The sequence below is a fragment of the Tenrec ecaudatus genome, chromosome 10 (genome assembly GCF_050624435.1).
Source record: "Tenrec ecaudatus isolate mTenEca1 chromosome 10, mTenEca1.hap1, whole genome shotgun sequence".
NCBI lineage: Eukaryota > Metazoa > Chordata > Mammalia > Afrosoricida > Tenrecidae > Tenrec > Tenrec ecaudatus.
In genome coordinates, this window is record NC_134539.1 from 88,252,713 (window position 1) to 88,275,442 (window position 22,730).

General features: G+C 61.5%; 1 protein-coding gene across 3 annotated transcripts in view; it reads left to right on the forward strand.

Annotated features, from left to right (window-relative positions):
- Positions 1–22,730, forward strand: part of RAI1 (retinoic acid induced 1) — a 131,017-nt gene that overhangs the window by 97,576 nt on the left and 10,711 nt on the right. For all 3 annotated transcript variants that reach the window (XM_075560954.1, XM_075560952.1, XM_075560953.1), the window contains one exon: positions 16,513–22,210. In XM_075560954.1, the coding sequence (XP_075417069.1) occupies positions 16,529–22,210 (5,682 nt within the window). In that variant the 5' untranslated portion in view covers positions 16,513–16,528. The remainder of the gene's footprint in view (positions 1–16,512; positions 22,211–22,730) is intronic.

Below are 22,730 nucleotides of genomic sequence, written 5' to 3' on the forward strand. Positions count from 1 at the left end.
TTACTCACATAGTCAACCTGTGAGCCACACGCATCCTGTTGATACCCCTTCTCTCTCGCTCTCCTGCCCTCCCCATTCCTTGGCTGACTCCTGTAGACCCCTCAGATTGTACGTGGGCTGTCACCTCCCCTGAGAGGCCTGCTTTAGGCTTCTGTTCCCACCCAGGTGTGATCTAGGCCCGTCTCCAGGATGCTAGAAAATGTGCCCTTTGACCCCTCAGTCCCTAGCACCCATGTGGCCCACAGAGGGTCAGGCTGGATGAGCAAGGAGATGGATGCGCAGCTGCTGGACGGAGATACTGTGCAGTCTGAGGAGGGCCAGGAATGGGGGCTCTGCGCCTCGGGCAGGCATGGCCCCTCACTGGGCCTCTGTGGTCGGTGCAGATGCTCCAGAGTGAGCTGGAAGGAAGGCAGAGGGAAGGGAAGTCAGAAGTTAGGGGTCCAAGACAGTGTCCAGTGGAACAACCTGCCCAGAGCCCCGGCAGCCTCCAGAGGTCCTCTGCTGTGGACGGAATGCCCCCGGTCCTCCCCACATTCTTGCTTATGCCCGGAAACCTTGCCTTGAGGATCAGACGTGGAGTGGGGCTGGATGATGTCAGTCGGCATGGCTACTCTGGGGAATTCAGGCGGTTCCACAGGGAAGGGGCTGCCCTCACTGCCTGGCTCAAGGTGCACGTAGGGCTGAAGATCCCATTGTCTGTGCCAGCTCCTTAGCCTGGGGCCCGCTGACACTGTAACCTGGCCGGAGTGCCTTGGCCTTCCCGCCCTGGCCAGCATGGCCCAAGGGAGTCGTGTTTGAGGCTTTCAAAGTCTAGGCCTGACCCCTCAGCCGTGACATAGGAGGGTAACACAGCATCCCAGAAACTGTTGGACAGAACCAGCGAAAACTGAAACTAGTGTCTCTCCGCAGATCCTCCGTTTAGGTCTGGCCATTCCTGGAAGCAGCAGCCCTGTCTCTGTAAGCCTGTCGGAGGGAGCCGGCGCTCTTCTGATGGAGGCCCGTCGAAGGGCAGTTTGGACACAGTCAAGGGAGCCAAACGGTGCCCCTCGGCAGTGTTCTTTGGGTTTGGGGAACAAAAGAGTTTGAAGGGGCGAGGTCAAGGTGTCGGGGTGGTTGGGCTAAGGCTTCCCAACAAACTCTCGTGTCATGGGACGGTCCTTGATGCCCGAAGAAGGAGCAGGTGCATTGTGGGTAAAAAGTCAACTTTTCCTGGCCTTTTCGCAGCAGCGCCGTCTTCTTAACACTCCTCAGCTGTCATAACTCTCTGAGCTTAGCTCCCGCCTTGAATGTGATTGGCCCACCAGACCTCTCGGAGGACACTATACTGACAAGACGAAGACACGTGTCTTAACCGAGAGGATGTAAGTGCAGCATCTACAGATCACAGAGGTGTCTGCACACGTTTGGTGTGGAAAAAGCCGTGCATGTATGAACTGGACCCTGAACAGCAAGATTATATTTATATATATAATATTATATATTATACATATTTTATATTGCTTGACCTGTACTTCCTGTATCAGGCAGGCCTCCCACATACTCACCAAGGCGAAGGCTTCTGCTACTTGCAAACTGTAACTTTGGACAAGTGGCCCAGCTGCTCAGTGCCTCAGTTTCCTCCTCGTGGATATAAGATGTGAGAGAGGGGGTTCTGCACAGTCTGTGAGGAGGAGGACAAAGCAGCTCTCTGTCCAGTTTCTCCTTAGTCCTTTGCCCTGTGAGGTGGGACCTGACCACCCCCCTCATTTTATAGGTCAGGAAGCAGAGACTCGGACATGTGAAGTGGCTCTGGTGAGGCCGCTGGGCCAGCCAGCGGCTCAGGGACTCGGTGTTCTTTCCAAAGACGCGTGAGCTCTGGTCTGAAAAAAGCCAGGCCTGGCTAGGCTGAACACAGGGACCTTTCTGGGTCCTCTGCCCCCAGGCTCCTGGCCGCAGAGTCTCCAGCCAGTTGGCCAGGTCTGCGCTGCCTGATGTGTTGTGCAGGGGACACAGACGGCCAGCTCCTGCGCTGGTCACTGCCTGTCAGGTCCCCGTGCCAGGACACTGTGGGCACCCCACACACATACTCTCCTCTCCTCCCCCAGTGCCCTGGGTGGAAACCAGCTGCTCCCCAAGGTTCCTGCCACTCCAAGGAGCTCCTGGCTTCCCGTCCTCATTTCTGCGGCCAACAAGGGCCAGCCAGGCTGGGATTTTCTTGAACTTTCCCTCTGTTAAAAATATTTACTTTTTAAAAATAACAGCTAACTTATTGCCTTCTCCTCTGCTGGCCACCAGGGCTTTTAACTGCTCAGTGTGAGCCCTGTCGTCTGATGCCCACATGGCCACCGGCCGGCGCTGCCTAGCACTGCTGCCTCACAGGTGAGGAAACAGAGGCCTGGAGCGCCAAGGACATCATAGCTCAGATTTGGGCTAGGTGCGGAGGGTCCCACTCCCAGACTGCTTCCGGGACAGCCCCGCCCTCTGGGCAGGGGCCTTACAGACACCCACCCCCGTACTCCTGAGGGCTCCAGTCCCCTCCTGCTTATGTGCACACAGAGATTCGGGTGTGGGGTGCCCCCAGGGGCTTCACATTTCCTCATCTGTGAAGTGAGGGGGTATCCCTGTCCTGCCCATTGCTTGGCTTGGCATGATCCCATCCAGTGGGTGAGGACACTGAGGCTGGCATGCGGCAAAGCCACGACTCACACCAGCACCGGGCCCTTTCTCCAGCCAAGTCACGCAATCCAGAGGGCGGACATCGAGCTACGAAAAAGCCACCCCATAGGTTAGTAGGGATCATGTGCTCAGAGTCATTTTGTTTTAATTGTGCAAATGGGCATACTTCCCACACGGCTTTTTTCACCAGACTTGGAGACTGCCCCACCCCCACCACTAAGGCACAAACTTCCTCTTTTTCATGACCAACAGTATGGGATTTCCCAAAGGCGGCTCCCTCAGAGAGATGCCAGAGGGTCTCAGCCCTCTCCTGCCAAGGTCGGACACTGTGCAGCTGACATTGGCCAGAGTGGAACATGTGCGCATGCGCTCTCTGTAGATATTACCCCAATTAAAAAAACCCTCTCCCGTGGGCCTCTCCTGGCTGCCTCTCCCGTGGGCCTCTCCTGGCTGATCCCCCGCAACTGGACTGACTCACCTCTTTCCTCACACCTTTGCCAACCAGGTGGGTGGAATGCAGTGTCATGGTACCCCAGTAGGGTGTCTGCTCTGTGTGCTGAGGGGTGCTGGAGCCCCTCCTGCCTCACCTCCCTCCCCACCTGTGTGAACTCAAGGCAGGCAGCAGTGTCCTGGGGCTCATGGATAGAGCAAGGAGCGGGGTGCCTGCCCGGAGTTGCTGTAAAGATGGAGCCGGTCTGAGTATTTGGGTTCGAGCCCACCACACAGAGACCAAGACGAAGCGCTGCTCGTTCTTAACAATCTCAGTGAAGTTGTGTCCCAGGCACTGGCTGTCTCTCCAGGACCGGGGCCCAGCTCCTGGGCTTGATGCTCAGGTTGTGGATTTCAAAGGAAGGGCAGAGTGGTCCAGGGAATCATGGAGGAAGGGGAAAAGGGGGAGGGAGAGAGTGGGGATCAATGTATCCCAGCTTCCCACTCTCCAGAGAAACTGAGGCCCATACAGGCCCAAGACCTGTAGTAGCAAGAAAACAAATGCCCTATGCAGGGGCCTGGGGTGCCTGTAAGGACCCAGCTCTGAAACAAAGGATGTGGTTCTCAGGGCCTGGAGGGCCGTCCTCAGGCAAGCCAGGACCTGTACCGTCTAGCCTCCAGGACCCCACAGATGAGGACTATTCCAAATGAGGTCTATAGACCAAGCAAGGTCACACGGCGGGGGAGCTGGCTGGAAATACAGACCCTCCGAGACCTTCCCTTCCCAACCTTCCACTTCCTCTCCATTCACAGCATTGGAATGTGCTTTTTACCAAGGTCTCCAGGCAATTCACCTGCAGGGTTCAGGTTGAGAAACACAGCGCTAGGAGGTCCCGGATGGGATGATAACTTTGGGGAGAAGATGCCTTGGGGATAGGTACCACTGTGGGCAGTTCCGGAGTGCTGTCTGTACTTTCCCCAAAGACGTGCTCCATCAGAGGAAGTATCAGATGGGACCTTGCTCCCCACAAATACAGGGCCGGTGGCACTAGAAGTTGCTGCCCTTCATCTCGGCAGTTCCTTTAATGCGAGCAGGGTACAGCGGAGGAGGGGAAGCTCACAGCAAGCGAGTGAGCGGTGTGGGGTAAAAGGAGCAGAGGAGGACACCCCCATCCCGAAGCCAGCTCACACTGTAGCAGGTCACGGCGAACCGGACACCTCTCCATTTGTCGCCACTCCTGGGAGCAGCAGAGGCCTGCTGTTCCTAGTGCCCTCAGCAAAATGAGCCAAGAGGGACTTTGCTTCCACTCTCTAAAACAAGGCAGCCGGGGGTGGGGAGGGGGGAACTAGGCCCAGGGAGCAGTGTACAGCTGGAGGCTCTCCCGCAGATGCCAGTGACTAGAAACAGGAGGGAGGGTGTTCTGGAAGGGTCTACTGTAGAGGGGAGGGGAGGCCAGCCGAGGGGGCTCGGCCGAGGCGCCACAAACAGGCCTTTAGCCAGAGGCTCAGAAACCTTTGGTCCTGGGAGAAAATAGGGGTGTTGTTCCAGGTGGCCGGATGCCGGAGTCAGGTGGCTACCCTTGCCGCGTCATGACCCTTAAACACCTCTAGATTTCATGGCTGTTTGGGAGAAAGGAAAACCAACCAGCTGCCCACTCAGGCACAGGGCAAGGTGAGGGCTGAAAGCCAAAGGCACACATTTTGTCCTGAGGGTAGCCTTCCTGGGCCAGCCTTCCCCAAGGGCCACACACTGGATCTGCATGGCAGGCCGAGGTGGGGGCAGCAGAGCTGTCCATTTGAGCCAAGCCTGGAAAAGGCCCACTTCCCTTTCCTTCTTCCAATCCTCCCAGCCAGTCTCAGCAGGGCTCCCTGTGTGAACCCCAAGAGCCTTTTCTGTCAAAATGGAATCTTTGTTGCAGGAGTGGGAACACCATCCTTGGGCTTTTGAACCCATGTGAATTTGTGGTTAGTGGCAAGAGCCGCTGCACACATTGCCAAGGCCGTGGGCCATGGCTGATGAGATGTGTCAGCAGTTCAAACCCATCTTCAACTTTGTGGGAGAAAGATGAGGCTTCCTGCTCCGGTAAAGCTTGGCAGCCTTGGGAACCTACAGAGGGCTGCTGTGGATCAGTTGCCTTGATGGCAGTGGTGGTTTGGTCTTTACAAATGAATAAAAGAGTCCCCTGTGGGCCTGACCCCCATATCAGTGGGCCCTTAATAGGGTCCTGGCATCCTAGGTCTGAAAAAGGAAGTGGGTGGGGTCAGTAGATGTATTCTTCCCAAGAACAGGAGTTGTCTGAACATACCCTATATCCTGATCTTAGCTCGTGTGCCCTCTGTGTATCTTCCTGGTGCCCACCTTAGGCCTCCACCAGGCCAAGGTGGCAGAGCCCAGAAAGGGTCTCCCAGAGGCGGAAACCCGTAACGATCCCTTGCCAACTCTAGAATCATTCCCCATCTGAGATCCAGGTTGACTTCACCTCCTACAAGGGCAATTAGAGGATCAGAAGTAAAATCTATCCGGGCACCTTGACCATAGGAGAGAGGTCAGGGAGCACAGGCTGGGGATGTTGACGTTCCCTGGCTCTGCAGTTGGAAGGTCACACAGGACATTATGGATCTGAGCGAGACCCCCAGCCATTTGTCTGGGCTGGCTGGGGAAGCTGTCCCTTGGGAATGTTCTGCCACACCAGGCTCTGTGTTTGCTCAGGAGCCCCGAGCCCCTTCCTCTCTCTTCCCTCCCAACCAGGCCCAGCCTTACCCCCTCAACGGAAGCTGGGGGGCCAGTGCGTGAGGGACAGCAGCTGCTGTCCTGGAACTCCGCCTCCCTTCATGCTCACCTTCGGTATTCTCATGCACCCCAGGTGGAGGTGAGCAGTTTGCCAAGCTTCTTACCTGATGCATTAAGCCCCAGCCAGAGGCCGTTCCCTTGGAGTGGGGCCCAGCCCTCCATCCCAATCCCAACCCCGCCCCCCAGGCTGTTCCCTCTAGCTCAACTGGGGAGGGGAGGGGAGGAGAGGGGGCAGCGGAAAGAAATGCTGTTTCCAGGGTAGGCTGAGCTTTTTTCCTGCCGCAATGCCAGGCAGCTCTGGCAGCTGTAATGCCCTCTTCTTTCATCCTTCCCGCCCTCAATTGGGAAGGAGGTGGCAGGGGCTTTCCGGTGGGTGTCACGGGGGTGGAGGTGGCCGCAGCCGGGTCTGAGACTGTGTCGTGTCACCGAATGGTCAAAGCAAAAGGGTGGGGGCGGGGGGGGGGGCTTGTGGCGCCGCCAGCCCCTCTGCTGCCCCCACTGGGGAAGTCTGCACGAGGCCGAGGTGGAGGCCTTTTGAAGAACAGGGTCAAGGGCGTGGACTTCCTGTCGCTTCTTCCCAGGAGGAGGGCTCTGGAGTCTTGAGCTGTAGGCTCTGGGGCGCAGGTCCCTCTCGGCCTGAGTCGGAACCCGTTGAAGAGGGAAGGGTCTAAGGGTGGCGGAAACGGAGCCGAGGGGAAGGGGCGGAGAAAGGCAGTGAGCTACCGACTGGGCGCCCCTGCTCGCCCCCATCCCCAGACGGTGCGGGTCGGCCTTGACGCTGCGCTGACCCGGCAGGCCCGCTGCAGTTGTAACTGGTGTGTTTGTTTGGAGTGGCTTAGGGAGGGGGGCGCCGCTGCTGGAGGGGCCATGTGTTAGAAGCACCAGCCTCGTAGACGACCGAGGGCGGGCGGGCGTTGGGGGAGAGGCGCCCCGGGGCCGGCCGCCCCCGTTACTGGGGGGGGGGGCGCTGGAGCCGTTCGACGCGCGAGCAGGGGAGGGAGGAAAACGAGGGGACGAGAGAGCCGGGCTCCCCGCCCCCATCCCACCCGGCTCCAATATTTCGCAGAAAGGCACGCGGCGCCTAATCGGTGCTTGCCAGCCTGAGCTTTAGCTGCGCGATGCCCGCGCAGGGGCGGGGGCCGCGGGCCGAGGGAGGCGCTCAGAGGCCGGAGCCGCCGAGCGAGGTGAGCAGCCCGCGTCCTCGGCGCGTGCAGCGGGCGGGCGGGCGGGCGAGCCAACCCGAGAGGCAGATATAGAAAGGGGGGCAGGTTAAAAATAACCCTCTCCGGCTGGGAAGCTCGCAAGCTCTCGCCTCGTTCGGTGCCAGAGGACTCCAGGGGAGGTGGCGTTGGGGAGGGCAGAGCGGGATTCCCCCTCCTCGGCGGGGCGGGCTGCCGGCCTGCGCGCCGCGGCTGCACGTGTGCGGGGCCGCGCCCCCGCGCCCCCTCCCCGCCACCCCCTCCCCAGGACCGGGCGCATCTGGTAGCAGCCCCCGCCCGCAGCCTTGCGCAGCTGGAGGGAAGCGCTCCATTATTCATTATTTACGATCGTTAATAGGTTTGGGGCACTGGCTGGGGAGGGGGGGTGCTGGCGGCGGCGGCGGCGAGGGCGCTGTGAGGACTGGAGCTGTGGGGGCCGGGGGGCTGCTCGAACCGGCCGCCGCCTGGACACCCCCGGAACCCGCGCGGACATTCGGGGAGCTGCGGGCAAGCACCCGGGCGCACCTCTCGCCGGGCTTCGCCTTCCCGCAGGGGTGGGAGGCGGGTGGGGGGAATCGCGCCGGGCGCCGAGAGGGACGCTGGAGTCGTTGATTTTTGTCACCGGGTCTCCGTCCTTCACTTCTTGCCCTTCCCGAGGCGCGAGCGGGGGCCGCGAGCTGCGCACCCCGCCCCGCGCGCCCCTCGCCGCCGCGTCCCCGCAGCAGCGCGGCCTCATTCATCATCATCTTTGGTCAAGTGGAGTGTGCAAGGAACAGCTGCTTCACTCGGCTGACTTCCGAGGGCGGCTGCAGCGGGAATCAGGGAGATGAGTGATGGGGGCTGGGGAGGGGGGTGCGCAGGCCCCCGGGGTCCCCGCGCGGGAGGCGGGGAGCGGCCAGGACCCGCTTCCGCCTCCCGACCAGCGCAGGCTGCGCCTCTTTGCTCTCTTTCTCGGCTTCGCCTTTGCCGGGAACGGGGGCTGGGGGCGCCGGGAACGGGCCGGGCGCGCTGCTGGCGGAGCCCGAGGTCGCCGTGACCTTGCCGGGGTCAGCGGGTTGGGCTGCGGAGGCGGCGGCGCGGTGCCTTTGGTGGCGCTTTCCGGATTGGCGCAGAGGCCGAGAAACCAGGCAGGGGCGGGCGGGGGCGGAGGGGACATAAATAGAAGGTGAAATTTTACCTGCCCCCGAGGGAGGCCTGCGGATTTTCGCGCGGCGGCGGCGGCGGGCGCGCTGCCATTGTCTTACACGCCCGGAATGCTCCTCGCCGAGGCCGCAAACCGCTCCCGGCCCCGCACGGCGTCCGGCCCCGGGCTGGTCGGTGGCCTCTGGGACTCGCAGCGCCCCGTTAACCCCAATCAAGGCCGCTGCTCGTTCAGCAGCCCCTGCCCCGTGCACGCCTCTGGGAGAGGGGCCCTGGGTGCAGGGGGGGGGGCTGTCCAGCGACTCCCATTCTGGTCCGAGGGTGCCCTGGCAGCGTTGTTCTCAGGGCTGGGGGGTGGAGGGGGGGGTGACGGTGCAGGGTGGAAAGGGTTAACGGCCGCGTCCCAGACCCTAATTGTCAGACCCCGGTCCCGCTTCGTTTCAATTACCCTAAGTAGAGACTGAATGCGCAATTAAAGAAGTCATCTAGCCAACTGGAAAGCCGTCCCCGTTCACATTTAGCCGAACGCTCCACCAGCTGACTCGGACGGAGCCAATTTCCTCCCGCTCTCCTCTCCCTTTCTCTCGCCCTCGCTTCTCCAGCCCCCGCCCTTTTTCTCTCTCCTTAATAATAAAATTATACCAAGCAGTTTGCGGTGTGGCAGGCGGCCAGAAAAGCGTTTCTTTAAACGCTGTCGTCTCACAATTAGGCAGCAAGAGGATTTGACACGCCGCGGCGGCCTGACAGCCGCTTCCTCCCCTGGGGGCCGGGGGAGGGGCGCCAATTCTGCAGCTCCCCCAGGTGGAACCGCTCTGGGAAAGGCTGGGGAGCAGGCCTCCTGACTGTCAGAATGCTGCTGGGAGATGTCACAGGCAGGAACAGGGGCGACATCCTGCCTGGGGCTGGGGAAAGGAAAGCGGTGGCCAGGAGGGAGACCTTCTGCCCGTAGTTTGACCTCCAACACTCCTTTTGTGTGACAGAGGGCTGTGGCAGGGCACTTGGGGGTGGGGTGGGGGGCTCCCTGGACATGTGGATCGCCCTCCCTGGGCTCCTCTTGTCCCCTCTACAAAGCCTCGGGGCAGGTGGTTGTGGATGGTGGCTGTCCGTGGCCTGCTTTCTAAAAACAGGCTTTGTTGACCAGGAGCATGTGTAAGGTCCTGTCATGGACCACAAGACCCCTCTCCTGCTCCAGGGACAAGATGAATCCGGCCTCCAAGGTACAGGGGCGTGTGGCCCCCATTTCCCGTGCTGCAGCAGCCATGCAGACAGTGGACCCGTGTGTATGACTGCAGAAACAGCAGGGGCGAGTGCTGTGTGTGACCACTGGTGGTAGCAGGCCACCAGATGCAGGGGTGACAGTGGAGAAGCTAAGACAGTTGCCCTCTTGCCCTTCGTACTTCCGAGCCTCACCCAGGCTGTGCCCTCTTTGTGTACTCTGACCATGACAACACCCACTCCCCGCTCCATCAAGTCCTTTTTCAGTTTCCTGGATCACTTCCCAGTGGCGGGCATATGCCCTCTTCCTGGACTCCCAGGACCCCCCTCAAGCTGTTTCACCACAGCCACCTGGCCTGTGTGTGTGTGCTTCCAGAGATCTGAGGCCCTGCTGGGTTCCTGTCTATTCTGCAAGCTGAGCAGAAATGGTCTTGGAGGATGAATGGGTCCAAAAGGTCCTGGGGCGGGTGGTGGGGACAGCGAGAGTATTGCCTCCCTCTAATGGGATGTTGCAAAAGTCCTGGCTTCCAGACCCCTCATCAAACACCTTTGTGGTGAAAAAACCAGTAATGCATCGAACACAGCCTGACCTCATCCATCTACCCATTGGTCACCTCTCCAAGCAGTTTAACAAGCACTTTGCAGGCCAGATTCTGGTCTTGGGACGAGGGATGGGCAGAAGAGGCCTCTGCCCTCGGCAGGCTACTGTCCAGTGAGGGGGCGCCTAGTGGACCGCTTATGATGCAATTGGTTACGTCATTGGTCCTTTGGGCTCTGCCAACAGGAGCCTGGCAAGACCTGGGGAACAGGTCTTACCTGGTTCCCAGTGTGAAATTCCATAAGGACCGTTATCTTTCAGGCTGCCATGCTGCGTAGCCCTGCCCAGCTTACTCTCAGAACTTCCTCTGGGAGCAGGGAGCATTCTGGGTACTCTACACTCTCGGTCTTCATCTGTCGCTCACATGGAACCCTGAGGCAAGCCCCTGCACTTGGCTACCTGCATCTGTGGCCCCAGACAGTGGCACCTGGGAGTTTACCTCCAGCCACAGGCGGCCTCTCTAGACCCCCGTATGTGGGAACACACAAAACTTAAACTCAGTTGATAACGTTTTTCAAAGGAAATCATCTATATTTGTTTTCAATTCTGACTTTAAAAGGATCAATCACTCTCGTACAGGGTGCCCCTTTCGCCACTTAGCAGCCCTCTGCTGGAGTTAAATGGGTGCCCCCACTTTATTTCGAAGGCCAAGGCCCTCAATTCACAGGCCTCTCTGCCCACCTCACTTGGGTGCGTGACCTGCAGGGTCCCAGGGAGGTTCTTTGGCGTCAGAGCCGGTGTGCCCTGTGCCTCCACCCAACCACTGCTCCTGCTTACCTTCTGGCAGTTTCCACGACTTTTGTTCTAAGCCGTATGGGTCGGTCTCCTGTGATCCAAACAGGCGGAAGGCCCTCCCCTCATGGGTCACCCACTCTAAAGGGACTGGAGAAAGGGCTGGGGGAGCCAGCTTCAAACTCATTGCTCAGAAAAGAGGGCTAGAGAAATTGGTGCGGGGAGCCTGGGAGCTGAGGGAGTGGACCAGTATGGTGTTCCCAGCAGAGAGCCACCCGCATCAAGTCTGTGAGGCGCAGAGAGGTGGAAAAGCTTGCCCGGCTTCATCACATCTGTCAGCAGCCTGGCTAACCCTCAGCTTGGAGCCTGCTTACGCTGCCAAGTTGAAGCCGCCATGCTGGGGACTCATGGATGATAGGCCCTGGTCTCTCTCACCCTGCACTCGCCGTTCTCCCTCTAAGCCAGCAGCCTCACAAATCCAAAGCCAACTCTTCCTACAAGGATTGGAGCTTGGGGTGAGGTCGAGAGGGAGCCAGCCAGGAGCCCACTGCAACCCTGCAGGCAGGCAGGCAGGCTGCTTCCCCTTGAAGCTGCCAAGCCAGTCCCTTGGCCTTCTTGAACCTGGGCTCTAGGCAATCCCGTAGCACCTGTTTGACTAGGCTGGGGGCGGGGAAGATGTCCATGCCCTGAAGGCTCCCCTAGAAGCAGCTCTTACCCACCCCATCATGCCCCCCCTTTGTTTGACCTCTAGGTCCCAGCAGCCCTCTTGTGTTTCTAAGTCTCATTTTGGTAGAGAGGGTTGAGTGGTGAATAGGGGATATGAAGAGGTCCACTGGGGTGATAGGGATGCTGTATTATAATGACCCCCTTACAGGGGGGTGCAGCTGCAGCTCTCCAACCCCCCCCCCACAGCTGAGATGTGATCTCACCCACCATCTCCCCCCCCTGCACTCTCTGATGTCATACCCCACACACTGGAAACTAGAAGCAGGGGGAGGGGCACACCAACACCGAGACCTCAGCTCTGCTCCCCACTCGTGTTATTTCACAAGTTTCTTCGCTCTTCTAGGAAATGGGGTTTAAGGCTTCCCTGACTAGGTGAGCAAAGTGCTGGGGCGGGGGGGGGGTGCTAGCAGGGCCCCAGACAGTAGGTGCTCAGGAAAGAGATGTAGCCAGCAGGCACTGGGTAGAAGCATCCCATTCAGATGACAGTGGCTTGGCTCCCTTACAGCAGGGTCCCTGAAGGGACACATAGTGGGCTCTATGGGAGGCTGCCTGGACACTGCTGAGTCCACAGGTATGATCCCCACTCAGATACCCTTCAAAGATCTCTGAGCCCCTGTCTCACCAGCGGTGCCTAGTCTCAACTAAGGAGCCTGGCTGGGGTGACATCTGGAGGGGTGCTGGGGCAAGCTCGCTCTTCAGCTGCTCTCCAGCTCCCACCCGTACAGAGGCATGCTGGGGCTGTTCACGAGAGCCTCCATGCGTGCACAAGCCTGCCAAGATGCCAGTAGGCGGGTGCTCGGAAGGAAGGGGCATGTACTCGGGTGTGCTTGCACATACAGAAACTGGTCTGTGAGAGGCCATGCCTGGGTGGGATCTGCCTTGCCCTCTGGGGGTCCTTAGGCTCCTGTGATGTCCCCCCTCGGTCCCAAACAAGTCTTTCTCAGTGGTCCAGGCCAGCGGAGGCAGCCCTGGACCTGAACACCCGCTGGAAGCACAAACCTTCCCCCACCCCTATCAGGCCCTTTGGACTAAAATGACACCCTGCCCCCCAACAGTGTGACTCCAGCGAATCGTTTCAGTTAGTCTCCTGTATTTTTTCATTCATCACCCTCCCTAGGCACATCCCATACCTCAAATCCCTACCCAGGCTGTCACTGTCACTCCTCTCCTGCCTAGACCTTGGGTGGGTGGAGCTTACGTGAGCAGAAAGCTCATCTTTCTCCTGAGGGGTGCTTCATGGCCTTGAACTGCTGGCCCTAAGGTTCGCAGCCCAATATGTAACCCACTATGCCAACAAAGTTCCTGCACAAATCCAAGTTTCAGGGCAATAAAACCACCTTGGATGAGCAAACAGAACGGACCAGGTGCATCTAAGCTGCCCCGGGGTTAAGAGAAAGCTTCCTCCTCTCTCTGCCCAGCCCCCCTCTGTTCTTCCCCAGTGCTTCCCAACTGGGAGCTTTCTAGGTACACCGTGTGTGTCCATTTCCCTGACTGGGACCTTTTGGTCCTGGAAATGCCGCGGACCTGCTGATCTCTCAGACTGCCCAGGGGACAGTAGTGACCATGGTGACGGCAGGCATCCAGTGCCGACTGCTACCTTAAAGGAGCCCAGGTGGCATCGTGGGTTATGCGTTGATGAGCAATTGATGAGCAGTTATGCGTTATGCGTTGATGAGCAGTTTGAAACCACCAGCCAACCTGTGGGAGGAAGATGAGGTTTTCTACTCCCATGAAGACTTAAGGGCTCAGATAGGCACGGGCAGCCCTCCTCTGGGGAGTCACTGAGCTGTCATGGGCTCGATAACAATTGGGTTTGGGGGGCTGTTAAGGAGTATTACAACTTGATGTGGGGGTGAGGTAAGGGTACCACTAAGGTGGTGTGACTTCCAGGATCTCAGAGACCATGGGAACTGTAAACTGGAGCACCCCTCTGCCCCCATTTCCAGCTGTACCTTTTCTTGCTATTGTTCTCCCAAAAGGGAAGTGCTGAGGGTGGGGTCCAAGAGGGTCCTCTGGCTTGGCTGTGGATCTCTGAATCCGCTCTGACCTGTGGGCCTGCACCCTCCCTGGACCTCAGTCTCTTCATACGTGAAATGGCACAGTTACATAGCTCTGAGTGAAGAAACCTTGCCACGCAGGCCTCCCCAGACCAAGGTGGGGGGTGGGGCTTGCCTAAAAGGAAGACTTGTGCCCCTTTCAGTCCATGCTCAGTGTGTCACTGCCCACTGGTCCTTCCCCTGTGCGTTCTGAGCCCTTTAGGTGGCTGGGGGTGGTAGGAAGCACCTTCCTGTTCCGCAAGGCAGCCCTGGGCATTGGGTTCCAGGCCCCGCTGTGTGGTCCCAAGAGTTCCGAGCCTCACTTGCCTTCTCTGTAAATCGACCTGCCTCTCCTTGATTGGCAAGCGCTATAGAGACCAGGTCTGGGAGGCAGTGAGGCAGGTGGGGGGCAAGTGGGGCGTGATGAACCTTAGGGGTCTAGGTTCTCAGGCTGGGCTAGAAGGACCCCTCTAGCCACCACGCCCCTCCCCAGGGGGAAGGTCACTGCCTTTCTGCCCCTCCTCCAAGCTCCATCGCCTGCCTCTTCTCCCCCTTCCTTGTCTTTTATTAGCGCTCTCAAAAAGTAATCATAAAAATTAATCACAACAGCGCCTAGACCCATCTTAAAGGGGCAGAGCCCCCTTTTCCCCTGGCATTGCTGGTGGCCTTTGGAAATCCTGCCTTTGCCCCCATCCTCCAGCGTCTGGCGTGGGGGGAGAGATGGTGTCAGGCAGGCGAGCATTTTTGCCTGCCTTCTCCATCAGGCACTGGCTCCGCGTGTTTTAATTGAACTGTCTTTTCTTTGAGATAGATGCTCTCCCTGCATCCAGCTGCCTGTGTGTATTGGGAGGCCCGCCTGTAATGCAGTGTGGCTACGGGAAAAGACGCAGCAGCTGGACTGATTAAACAAGGGGGGCGACGGACAGAGGGGGGGCACGGAGGTGCGTAATAGCACCCACACACTCTCTTTTTAAATAATGTTTCTGGTAATGCATTTTCAGGGAGAGAGAGAGAGAGTGTGTGGGGGGGGGGTGGGGGTGGAGGTGGGGGGGACGCTGTAGAAGAAATGTTAATGATATCCACAGGACACTCAGCAGGAAATGAGGGCGGCCTGGGACTAATAAAAGTCTAAATGTAATTTGTGTACATCTACCAGCCGCAGCCTTCATCGCTACCCTGGGTCTTTGGAGTTCTGAGCTCAGAATATGGGCCAGGTGGGGCGGGGGCCTGGGCCTGCCTCGCCTTCCCCAGCCAGGTGGCAAGGTGGGAATCAGGTGCTCTTAGGGAATGGGGTTAGGAGGTGCTCGGGCTCCCCACCTGGTAGGGAGCTGCAGGGCCTAAACTCAGGTCTGCAAGCACCGTGGGACATGGGTCCTCCCTCCCTGGGTTGAAGCACCCCTCTTGGAAGCAGATCACAGGACAGAGGTTGGGCCCCCACTGGGCCAGCAGCTCCTGACAAGGGTGTCCTGGGTGTGTCCTGCTTCGCTAGGCTGCTTGTGCACTGCTGAACTGAGCCAGCGATCTGCAGTGGGGTCCAGACCACAGCCTCCAGTTCTCTGCCCTCCCCCCTCCCCCGTCTCTTTGTGTTTCTCTCCCTTATGCCTTTCAGGCCCTCTTCACACCCTCCGCAACCTGAGCCGACCACCCCTTCCCCGGCAGCCTTTAGGAAGGAGAGCTGGGATGCTCCTGTCCTCTCCTGGGCCCAGTTCTCACCTCCTGGCCAGCATTTTTGCAGGGTAAATCCCAGAGTACTCTGGGACTCTGCCAATGACAGCCAGACCCTTGACAAGATCCCTGGTCCCACGCCCAGCACATTCCTCTCAGCCCTCCCCCTTCCCAAGCTCTCTCTAACAAACGTTTTGTGGGGTGGCCTGCCTTGCCTCTCAGCCTGAGCGGCTGCTTTCTGCCTATTTAGTGAATCCAGTTGCTGTGCTCTGAAAGGCCCCCCCACCCCCACCCCACCCCAGGTCATTTCCTGACCCAGAATCCTGCTTCAGCCAGCTCAGCTCCACCCAGGCCTGACCCCTAAAATCATAACCAGATGGATGGGGGGCTGCAGCGTGCCCTAGCCCTGACCCTGCAGAGGCGGGAGGAGTGGAGAGCCCAGGGCCCAGGAGAGAACCCAGCTTCTCAGATGTGCAGGGGAAGGGCCGCAGGCTCGGGGCTGTGTACGCGTGCACCATTAGCATGCACGCCCGCCCTTCCTCGGCACATACTCTGTTCAGCCGCCCTCAATATCAAAACCAGGCAGGTAACCCCCACTTTGCCTCCCTGGGAGCTGAAGCCAGCACATGGATGCTTACAGTGTCTCAGGGTCCCTAAGGGCCCTCTGAAAAGGAACACGCAGAGTCCAGGTGGTGCGGCACATGTGAGTGTGCACATGTGCCTCGTGTGATGTGTGCATGCGGGTGTACACACGCACAGACCCAAAGATGTGACACAACGCCGCCTCCCCAAACAGAGGCAGACACCCCCCCTCCCCGCAGGTCCCCTGTGACAGGTCATACACACAGGCTGGAGCCCAGCGGCCAGACAACGGGATCCTCCGAGCCCCTGGGGGACAGGGAGCTGGAATTGCTCCGCGAAATGCTCAGGGCTGGGGGATGGCAGGAGGGGTGGGGAAGGAAGGAGCTGGCCAGGGGGTGGGGGCAGTCGCTGGCTGGCTGGGCATCTGTGGACAGGCGGTGGCCTGGCACTGGGTGATCAGTTTGCGCCTCCGCGTTGGTGGCTGTCCTTGGCAGGGCTCAGCTGCAGGGGGTGTGGGAGCAGGGATTACAGCGCCGCCTCCCTGACACATAAGTTGTCAATATGTGCACAGCTGGTGGGAGGCCCAGGCAGGGCAACTGTGCAGAGTGCTTCCAGTGGGGCGCACGGGGTGGGAGGGGGTGGGGGCCACCTTCTGGGGCAGGAGGAGGTGGCCCATCTGAATCCAATGCCTCTCTCTCTCCCTCCCTTCTCCTCCCCCCCCGGCCTCCCTCTTTCTTTTCACAGATAACCAGTCCGAGTCATGCAGTCTTTTCGAGAAAGGTGTGGTTTCCATGGCAAACAGCAGAACTACCAGCAGACCCCACAGGAGACAGCACGCCTGGAGAATTACAGGCAGCCGAGTCAGGCCGGGCTGAGCTGCGACCGTCAGCGGCTGCTCACCAAGGACTATTATAACCAGCAGCCTTACCCTGGCTACGAGGGCAGCACCGGCCCCCCCGCCGGCCCAGCCGCCTCTGTGGGCGGGGAGAAGTACCACCGTGGCAGCAAGGCCCTGTCCTCACCACAGGCCCTGCAGGGGCGGCCACCTTTCCCCGGCTACAGTGTGCAGGACAGCCCGTACCCCGGGCGATACACGGGCGGGGAGGAGAGCCTGCAGGCCTGGGGGGCTCCTCAGCCACAGCCCCTGCCGGGAGGCGTGGGCAAATATGACGAGAGCTTGATGAAGAAGACAGCCGTGCCCCCTGGCAGGCAGTATCCAGAGCAGGGTGCCCAGCTGCCCTTTCGGACTCACTCGCTCCACATGCAGCAGCAGCAGCAGCAGCAACCGCCGCCGCCGCCACCACCACCACCACCACAGCAGCCCCAGCCCCAGCCACTGCCCCAGCCGCAGCAGACCCTGGTCTATCCCAAGCTCCAGAGGCAGAAGCTGCAGAACGACATTGCCTCTCCGCTGCCCTTCCCCCCGAGCAGCCACTTCCCCCAGCACTCCCAGTCCTTCCCTGCCTCCTCCACCTACTCCCCATCCGTCCAAGGGGGCGGGCAGGGGGCTCACTCCTACAAGAGCTGCACCGCTCCGTCTGCCCCATCCCATGACAGGCCGCTGACAGCCAACGCCAGCTTGGCCCCAGGGCAGAGGGTCCAGAACCTTCACGCCTACCCATCTGGCCGCCTCAGCTATGACCAGCAGAAGCAGCAGCAGCAGCAACAGCAGCAGCAGCAGCAGCAAGCCCTTCAGAGCCGGCACCATGCCCAGGAAACCCTCCACTACCAAAACCTCACCAAGTACCAACACTACGGGCAGCAAGGCCAGGGCTACTGCCAGCCCGATGCAGCTGTGCGGACCCCAGAGCAGTACTACCAGACCTTCAGCCCCAGCTCCAGCCATTCGCCCGCGCGCTCGGTGGGCCGCTCGCCATCCTACAGCTCGACCCCGTCCCCACTGATGCCCAACCTGGAGAACTTCCCCTACAGCCAGCCACCGCTGGCCACCGGCGCCTTCCCCACTGCTATCACCGACCACAGCCACTTCATGCCCCTGCTCAACCCCTCCCCGACGGATGCCACCAGCTCCGTGGACCCGCAGGCTGGCAACTGCAAGCCCCTACAGAAGGACAAGCTCCCCGAGAGCCTGCTGTCGGACCTCAGCCTGCAGAGCCTCACGGCCTTGACCTCGCAGGTGGAGAACATCTCCAACACGCTGCAGCAGGCGCTCCTCTCCAAGGCCGCTGCGCCACCCAAGAAGGCGGTCAAGGGCCTGGTGTCCAGGACGCCCGAACAGCTCAAGAGTCAGCACTGCAGCCCCGAGGGCGGCGGCGGCTACTTGACCGAGCCGGTGGGCACGCCGCTGTCAGAGCCCCTGAGCAGCACACCACAGTCCATCCATGCCGAGCCCCCAGAGGCCGACTACCTCAGTGGCTCTGAGGACCCTCTGGATCGCAGCTTCCTCTACTGCAACCAGGCCCGCAGCAGCCCTGCCAGGGTCAACAGCACCTCCAAGGCCAAGCCCGAGTCCGTGTCCACCTGCTCCGTGACCTCGCCTGACGACATGTCCACCAAGTCCGACGACTCCTTCCAGAGCTTGCACAGCAGCCTGCCCCTGGACAGCTTCTCCAAGTTCGTGGCGGGTGAGCGCGACTGCCCGCGGCTGCTGCTCAGCGCCCTGGCCCAGGAGGACCTGGCCTCGGAGATCCTGGGGCTGCAGGAGGCCATGGGCGAGAAGCCCAGCAAGGCCTGGGCCGAGGGCCCCAGCCTGGCCAAGGACCCTGGCAAGCCAGCCTTCTCTCTGGAGAACCACAGCACCTGCCTGGACCCTGGGGCCAAGAGCGGGTGGCCTCGGCCAGGGGACCCAGAGTCCCTCCCGGACCCCTTGCAGTTGGACAAGGGCAGCAACACCAAGGACTTCGGCCCCGAGCTGTTCGAGGACCCCTCCCTGGGCTTTGCCACCCCTGACCCCAAAAAGACAACGGGGCCCCTCGCCTTCGGCACCAAGGCCCCCCTTGGGGTGCCCCCGGTAGACCCCAATGCAGCAGCCTTCGACTGCTTCCCGGATGCGGCTCCCACCGGCTCAGAGGACAGCACCAACCCCTTTGCCTGGCCAGAGGAGAACCTGGGCGACGCCTGCCCCCGCTGGGGGCTGCACCCTGGCGAGCTCAGCAAGGGCCTGGAACCTGCTGGGAAAGCCTCAGAGGGCATCGGCAAAGATGGTGCCCAGGAGGCGCCCGCCTGCCTCGGCTTCCCGGGGGAGGAGCCTGGGGGGGAGAAGGCAGCTGTGCCTGGAGACTTTAAGCCGGAGGAGGTGAGCAGCGTGAAAGAGGAGGCTGGCAGGCTGCTGCAGTGCCACGAGGTCGTGGGCAAAGCCGACCGGTGGCTGGAGGAGAGCCAGCACCGCTGCACTGCCGCCGACTTCGGGGACCTCCCGCTGCTGCCGCCCACCAGCAGGAAGGAGGGCTTGGAAGCTGAGGAGGAGTACTCGTCCCTGTGCGAGCTCTTGGGCAGCCCCGAGCACAGGCCCAGCCTGCAGGACCCACTGTCCCCTAAGGCCCCGCTGACCTGCACCAAGGAGGAGGTGGAAGAGGTGCTAGACTCTAAGTCTGACTGGGGCTCACCTTGCCACCTGTCCGGGGACTCGGTCATCCTGCTGGGCCCCACCGTGGGCGCCGAGTGCAAGGTGCAGAGCTGGTTCGAGGCCTCCCTTTCCCACATGAAGCCAGGTGAGGAGGGGCCAGATGGTGAGCGGGCCCCCGGGGACACCGCTGCCCAGGATGCCCCGCTGGGCCCAAAGCCCACCAAGCCCGCAGTGCCCGAGACGCCCAGTGCCAAGAAGGAGCCCGTGCCGCGGGGCAAAAGCTTGCGGAGTCGCCGGGTGCAGCGGGGGCTTCCCGAGGCCGAGGACTCACCGTGCCGCGCGCCCGTGCTGCCCCGAGACCTCTTGCTCCCCGAGTCGTGTGCAGGGCCCCCTCCGGGGCAGACGGAAGGGGCTGGGGCCCCGGGCCGGGCCGCCTCGGAAGGTCTCCCCAGGATGTGCACCCGCTCCTTCACGGCCCTGAGCGAGCCCCGCACACCCGGCCCCCCGGGCCTGCCCACCGCCCCTGCGCCCCCGGAGCGGCTTGGGGGCAAGCAGAGGGCAGCCTTCAAGTCAGGCAAACGGGTGGGGAAGCCCTCCCCCAAGGCCGCGTCCAGCCCCAGCAACCCTGCCGCCCTGCCCGTGGCCTCCGACAGCAGCCCCATGGGCTCCAAGACCAGGGATCCCGACTCGCCAGCAACGCCGGGCGGCAAGGACCAACGCTCCATGATCCTCCGGTCCCGCACCAGAACCCAGGAGGCCTTCCACGCCAAGCGGAGGCGGCCCGCCGAGAGCAGGCTGCCCAGCTGCCGCGTGGCCAAGAAAATCCTCAACAGCCACCTGCCCGCGCCCTTCAAGGCCTCGGGCGGCCCCCAGAAGGAGGGCAGGGCCGGCCAGCGGGCGCGGCTCCCCAAGCCTGGCGGCGGGGGCGTCATCCGGAAGCCGTCCGAGCGGCCCCTGCATGCGCTCAAGCGGAAGGCTGCCTTCATGGCACCTGTGCCCGCCAAGAAGCGTGGCCTGGCTTTGCGGAGCGGCGGCAGCGGGGACGCCCCCGAGGAGAAGGCCGAGGGCACCCTTGCGCTCTTCAAGAGGTCGTCGTCGTCGTCGCCCAAGAAGGCCAAATCGGCCAAGGGCAGCGGGGGCGAGGCCCCTACCAAGCCCCTGCCACTGGAGCCCCCCAGCATCTGCATCAAGATGGCCTCCAGGACCACCTTCCAGGCGGCCATGAAGACCAAGGTGCTGCCCCCGCGCAAGGGCCGCGGCCTGAAGCTGGAGGCCATCGTGCAAAAGATCACCTCGCCCAGCCTCAAGAAGTTCGCCTGCAAAGTGGTGTCCGGGGCCACCCCTGCCGATCCCCTGAGCCCGGGCCTCCCCGAGAAAGAGAGGGGGCTCAAGAGTGCAGCAGGCAGCCCTGCCGGGGCCGAGGAAGGGCTGCCGGGTGTTGGCGTGGGGCCCAAGGTCCCCGCAGCTCTGGGGGCTGACCCGTTCTGTAGAAACCCCAACAACCGATCCCTAAAAGGCAAACTCATGAACAGTAAGAAACTGTCCTCCACCGAGTGCTTCAAAACCGAGGCCTTTACGTCCCTGGAGGGCCTGCCCCCCGGTGGGACCACCCTGGCACCTAAGAAGAGAAGCAGGAAGGGCAGGGCTGGAGCCCTAGGGCTGCCCAGAGGCCCTCCTGATAAACGACCCCACCTGGGCCCAGCTCTGCTCCCAGCCCCCCGAGACAGGGCCAGCAGCGCTCAGGGGGGTGACGAGGACATCCCTGGTGGAGGAGGCAAAAAGCCAAAGATGGAGGAGGTGGGCTTGTACTCCCAGGCCCCCGAGGGCCTGCTCTGCCAGCCCCAGACCAGGGCCCAGAAGCAGCCAGGCCCTGCCACCTACAGCAGCTATTCCAAGCGGAAGCGGCTCACGCGGGGCCGGGCAAAGAACACCACCTCCTCCCCCTGCAAGGGGCGTGCCAAAAGGCGGCGGCAGCAGCAGGTGCTGCCCCTGGATCCTGCAGAGCCTGAAATCCGCCTCAAGTACATTTCTTCCTGCAAGCGGCTCCGGGCGGACAGCCGGATCCCAGCCTTTTCCCCCTATGTGCGGGTGGAGAAGCGAGACGCCTTCACCACCGTGTGCACGGTCGTCAACTCCCCGGGGGACGAGCCCAAGCCCCACAGGAAACCCTCCTCCTCCACTTCCTCCTCCTCCTCCTCCTCTACCTTCTCCTTGGACGTGGCCGGGGCCTCCCTGGCCCTGCTCCCTGGAGGCTCTGTCCTGCAGCCACGGCCATCCCTGCCCCTCTCCTCCACCATGCACCTGGGGCCCGTGGTCTCCAAGGCTCTCAGTACCTCTTGCCTTGTTTGCTGCCTCTGCCAAAACCCAGCCAACTTTAAGGACCTTGGGGACCTCTGCGGCCCCTACTACCCTGAACACTGCCTCCCCAAAAAGAAGCCAAAACTCAAGGAGAAGGTGCGGGTGGAGGGTCCCTGCGAGGAGGCCACACTGCCCGTAGAGAGAACACTCAGAGGCCTTGAGTGTACCGCCGCTGTGGCCCCCACTGTGGCGGCCACCACCGCCGCCGCCACCATCACCGCCGCCACCACCACCGCCGCTGCCACCGAGAAGCCCACCAGGCCCGACGGCCCAGCAGACCCTGCCAAGCAGGGCTCCCTGCGCACCAGTGCGCGGGGCCTGTCCAGGCGGCTGCAGAGCTGCTACTGCTGCGATGGCCAGGGGGACGGCGGCGAGGAGGTGGCCGCAGCTGACAAGAGTCGCAAGCACGAGTGCAGCAAGGAGGAGCCCGCCGAGCCGGGTGGAGGCGCCCAGGAACACTGGGTGCACGAGGCCTGTGCCGTGTGGACGGGCGGGGTCTACCTGGTGGCCGGGAAGCTCTTTGGGCTGCAGGAGGCTATGAAGGTGGCCATGGACATGGTAAGAGGCAAAGCCGCCCAAGGTGGGGAACTCAGGGTCCAGAAGGACAAGGCCAGGCGCCCCCTCACCTCCCAGATACGCCCCGCCCCCCCCCAGGCATGAATTTGGTCAGCAGGCTTGGCACACCCTCCGGAGAGCCTGAGGGCCGGTGGAGGGAGGGGGGTGGCAGACTGAGGCAGCAATACCTGCAACACACACACACCCCACACACATCTCCCTGTCCAGCCCAGGGCCCACTCACATACACCTACACCCCAACATTCCTTCTCTGGCGGAAGGGGTTGGGGTTGGGGGCGGAGTGGGAAGGACCAGACCTGCCTTCCAAAAGGGAGCAGTCTGCTGCAGGCAACCAGCTCCCCTGGGAACAGAGCGGGCCATCTGAGGTCCCCAAGAGAACCATGTGGGACGTGGCCCTACCTGGTGGCAGCACCCCACCTACCTGGCCCCAGGCCAGGAGCTCGGAAACCCCCCTTCTGGAGAGTTCCCCTTGCGGGACTGTGCGAGCCAGGGCTCAGCAAGT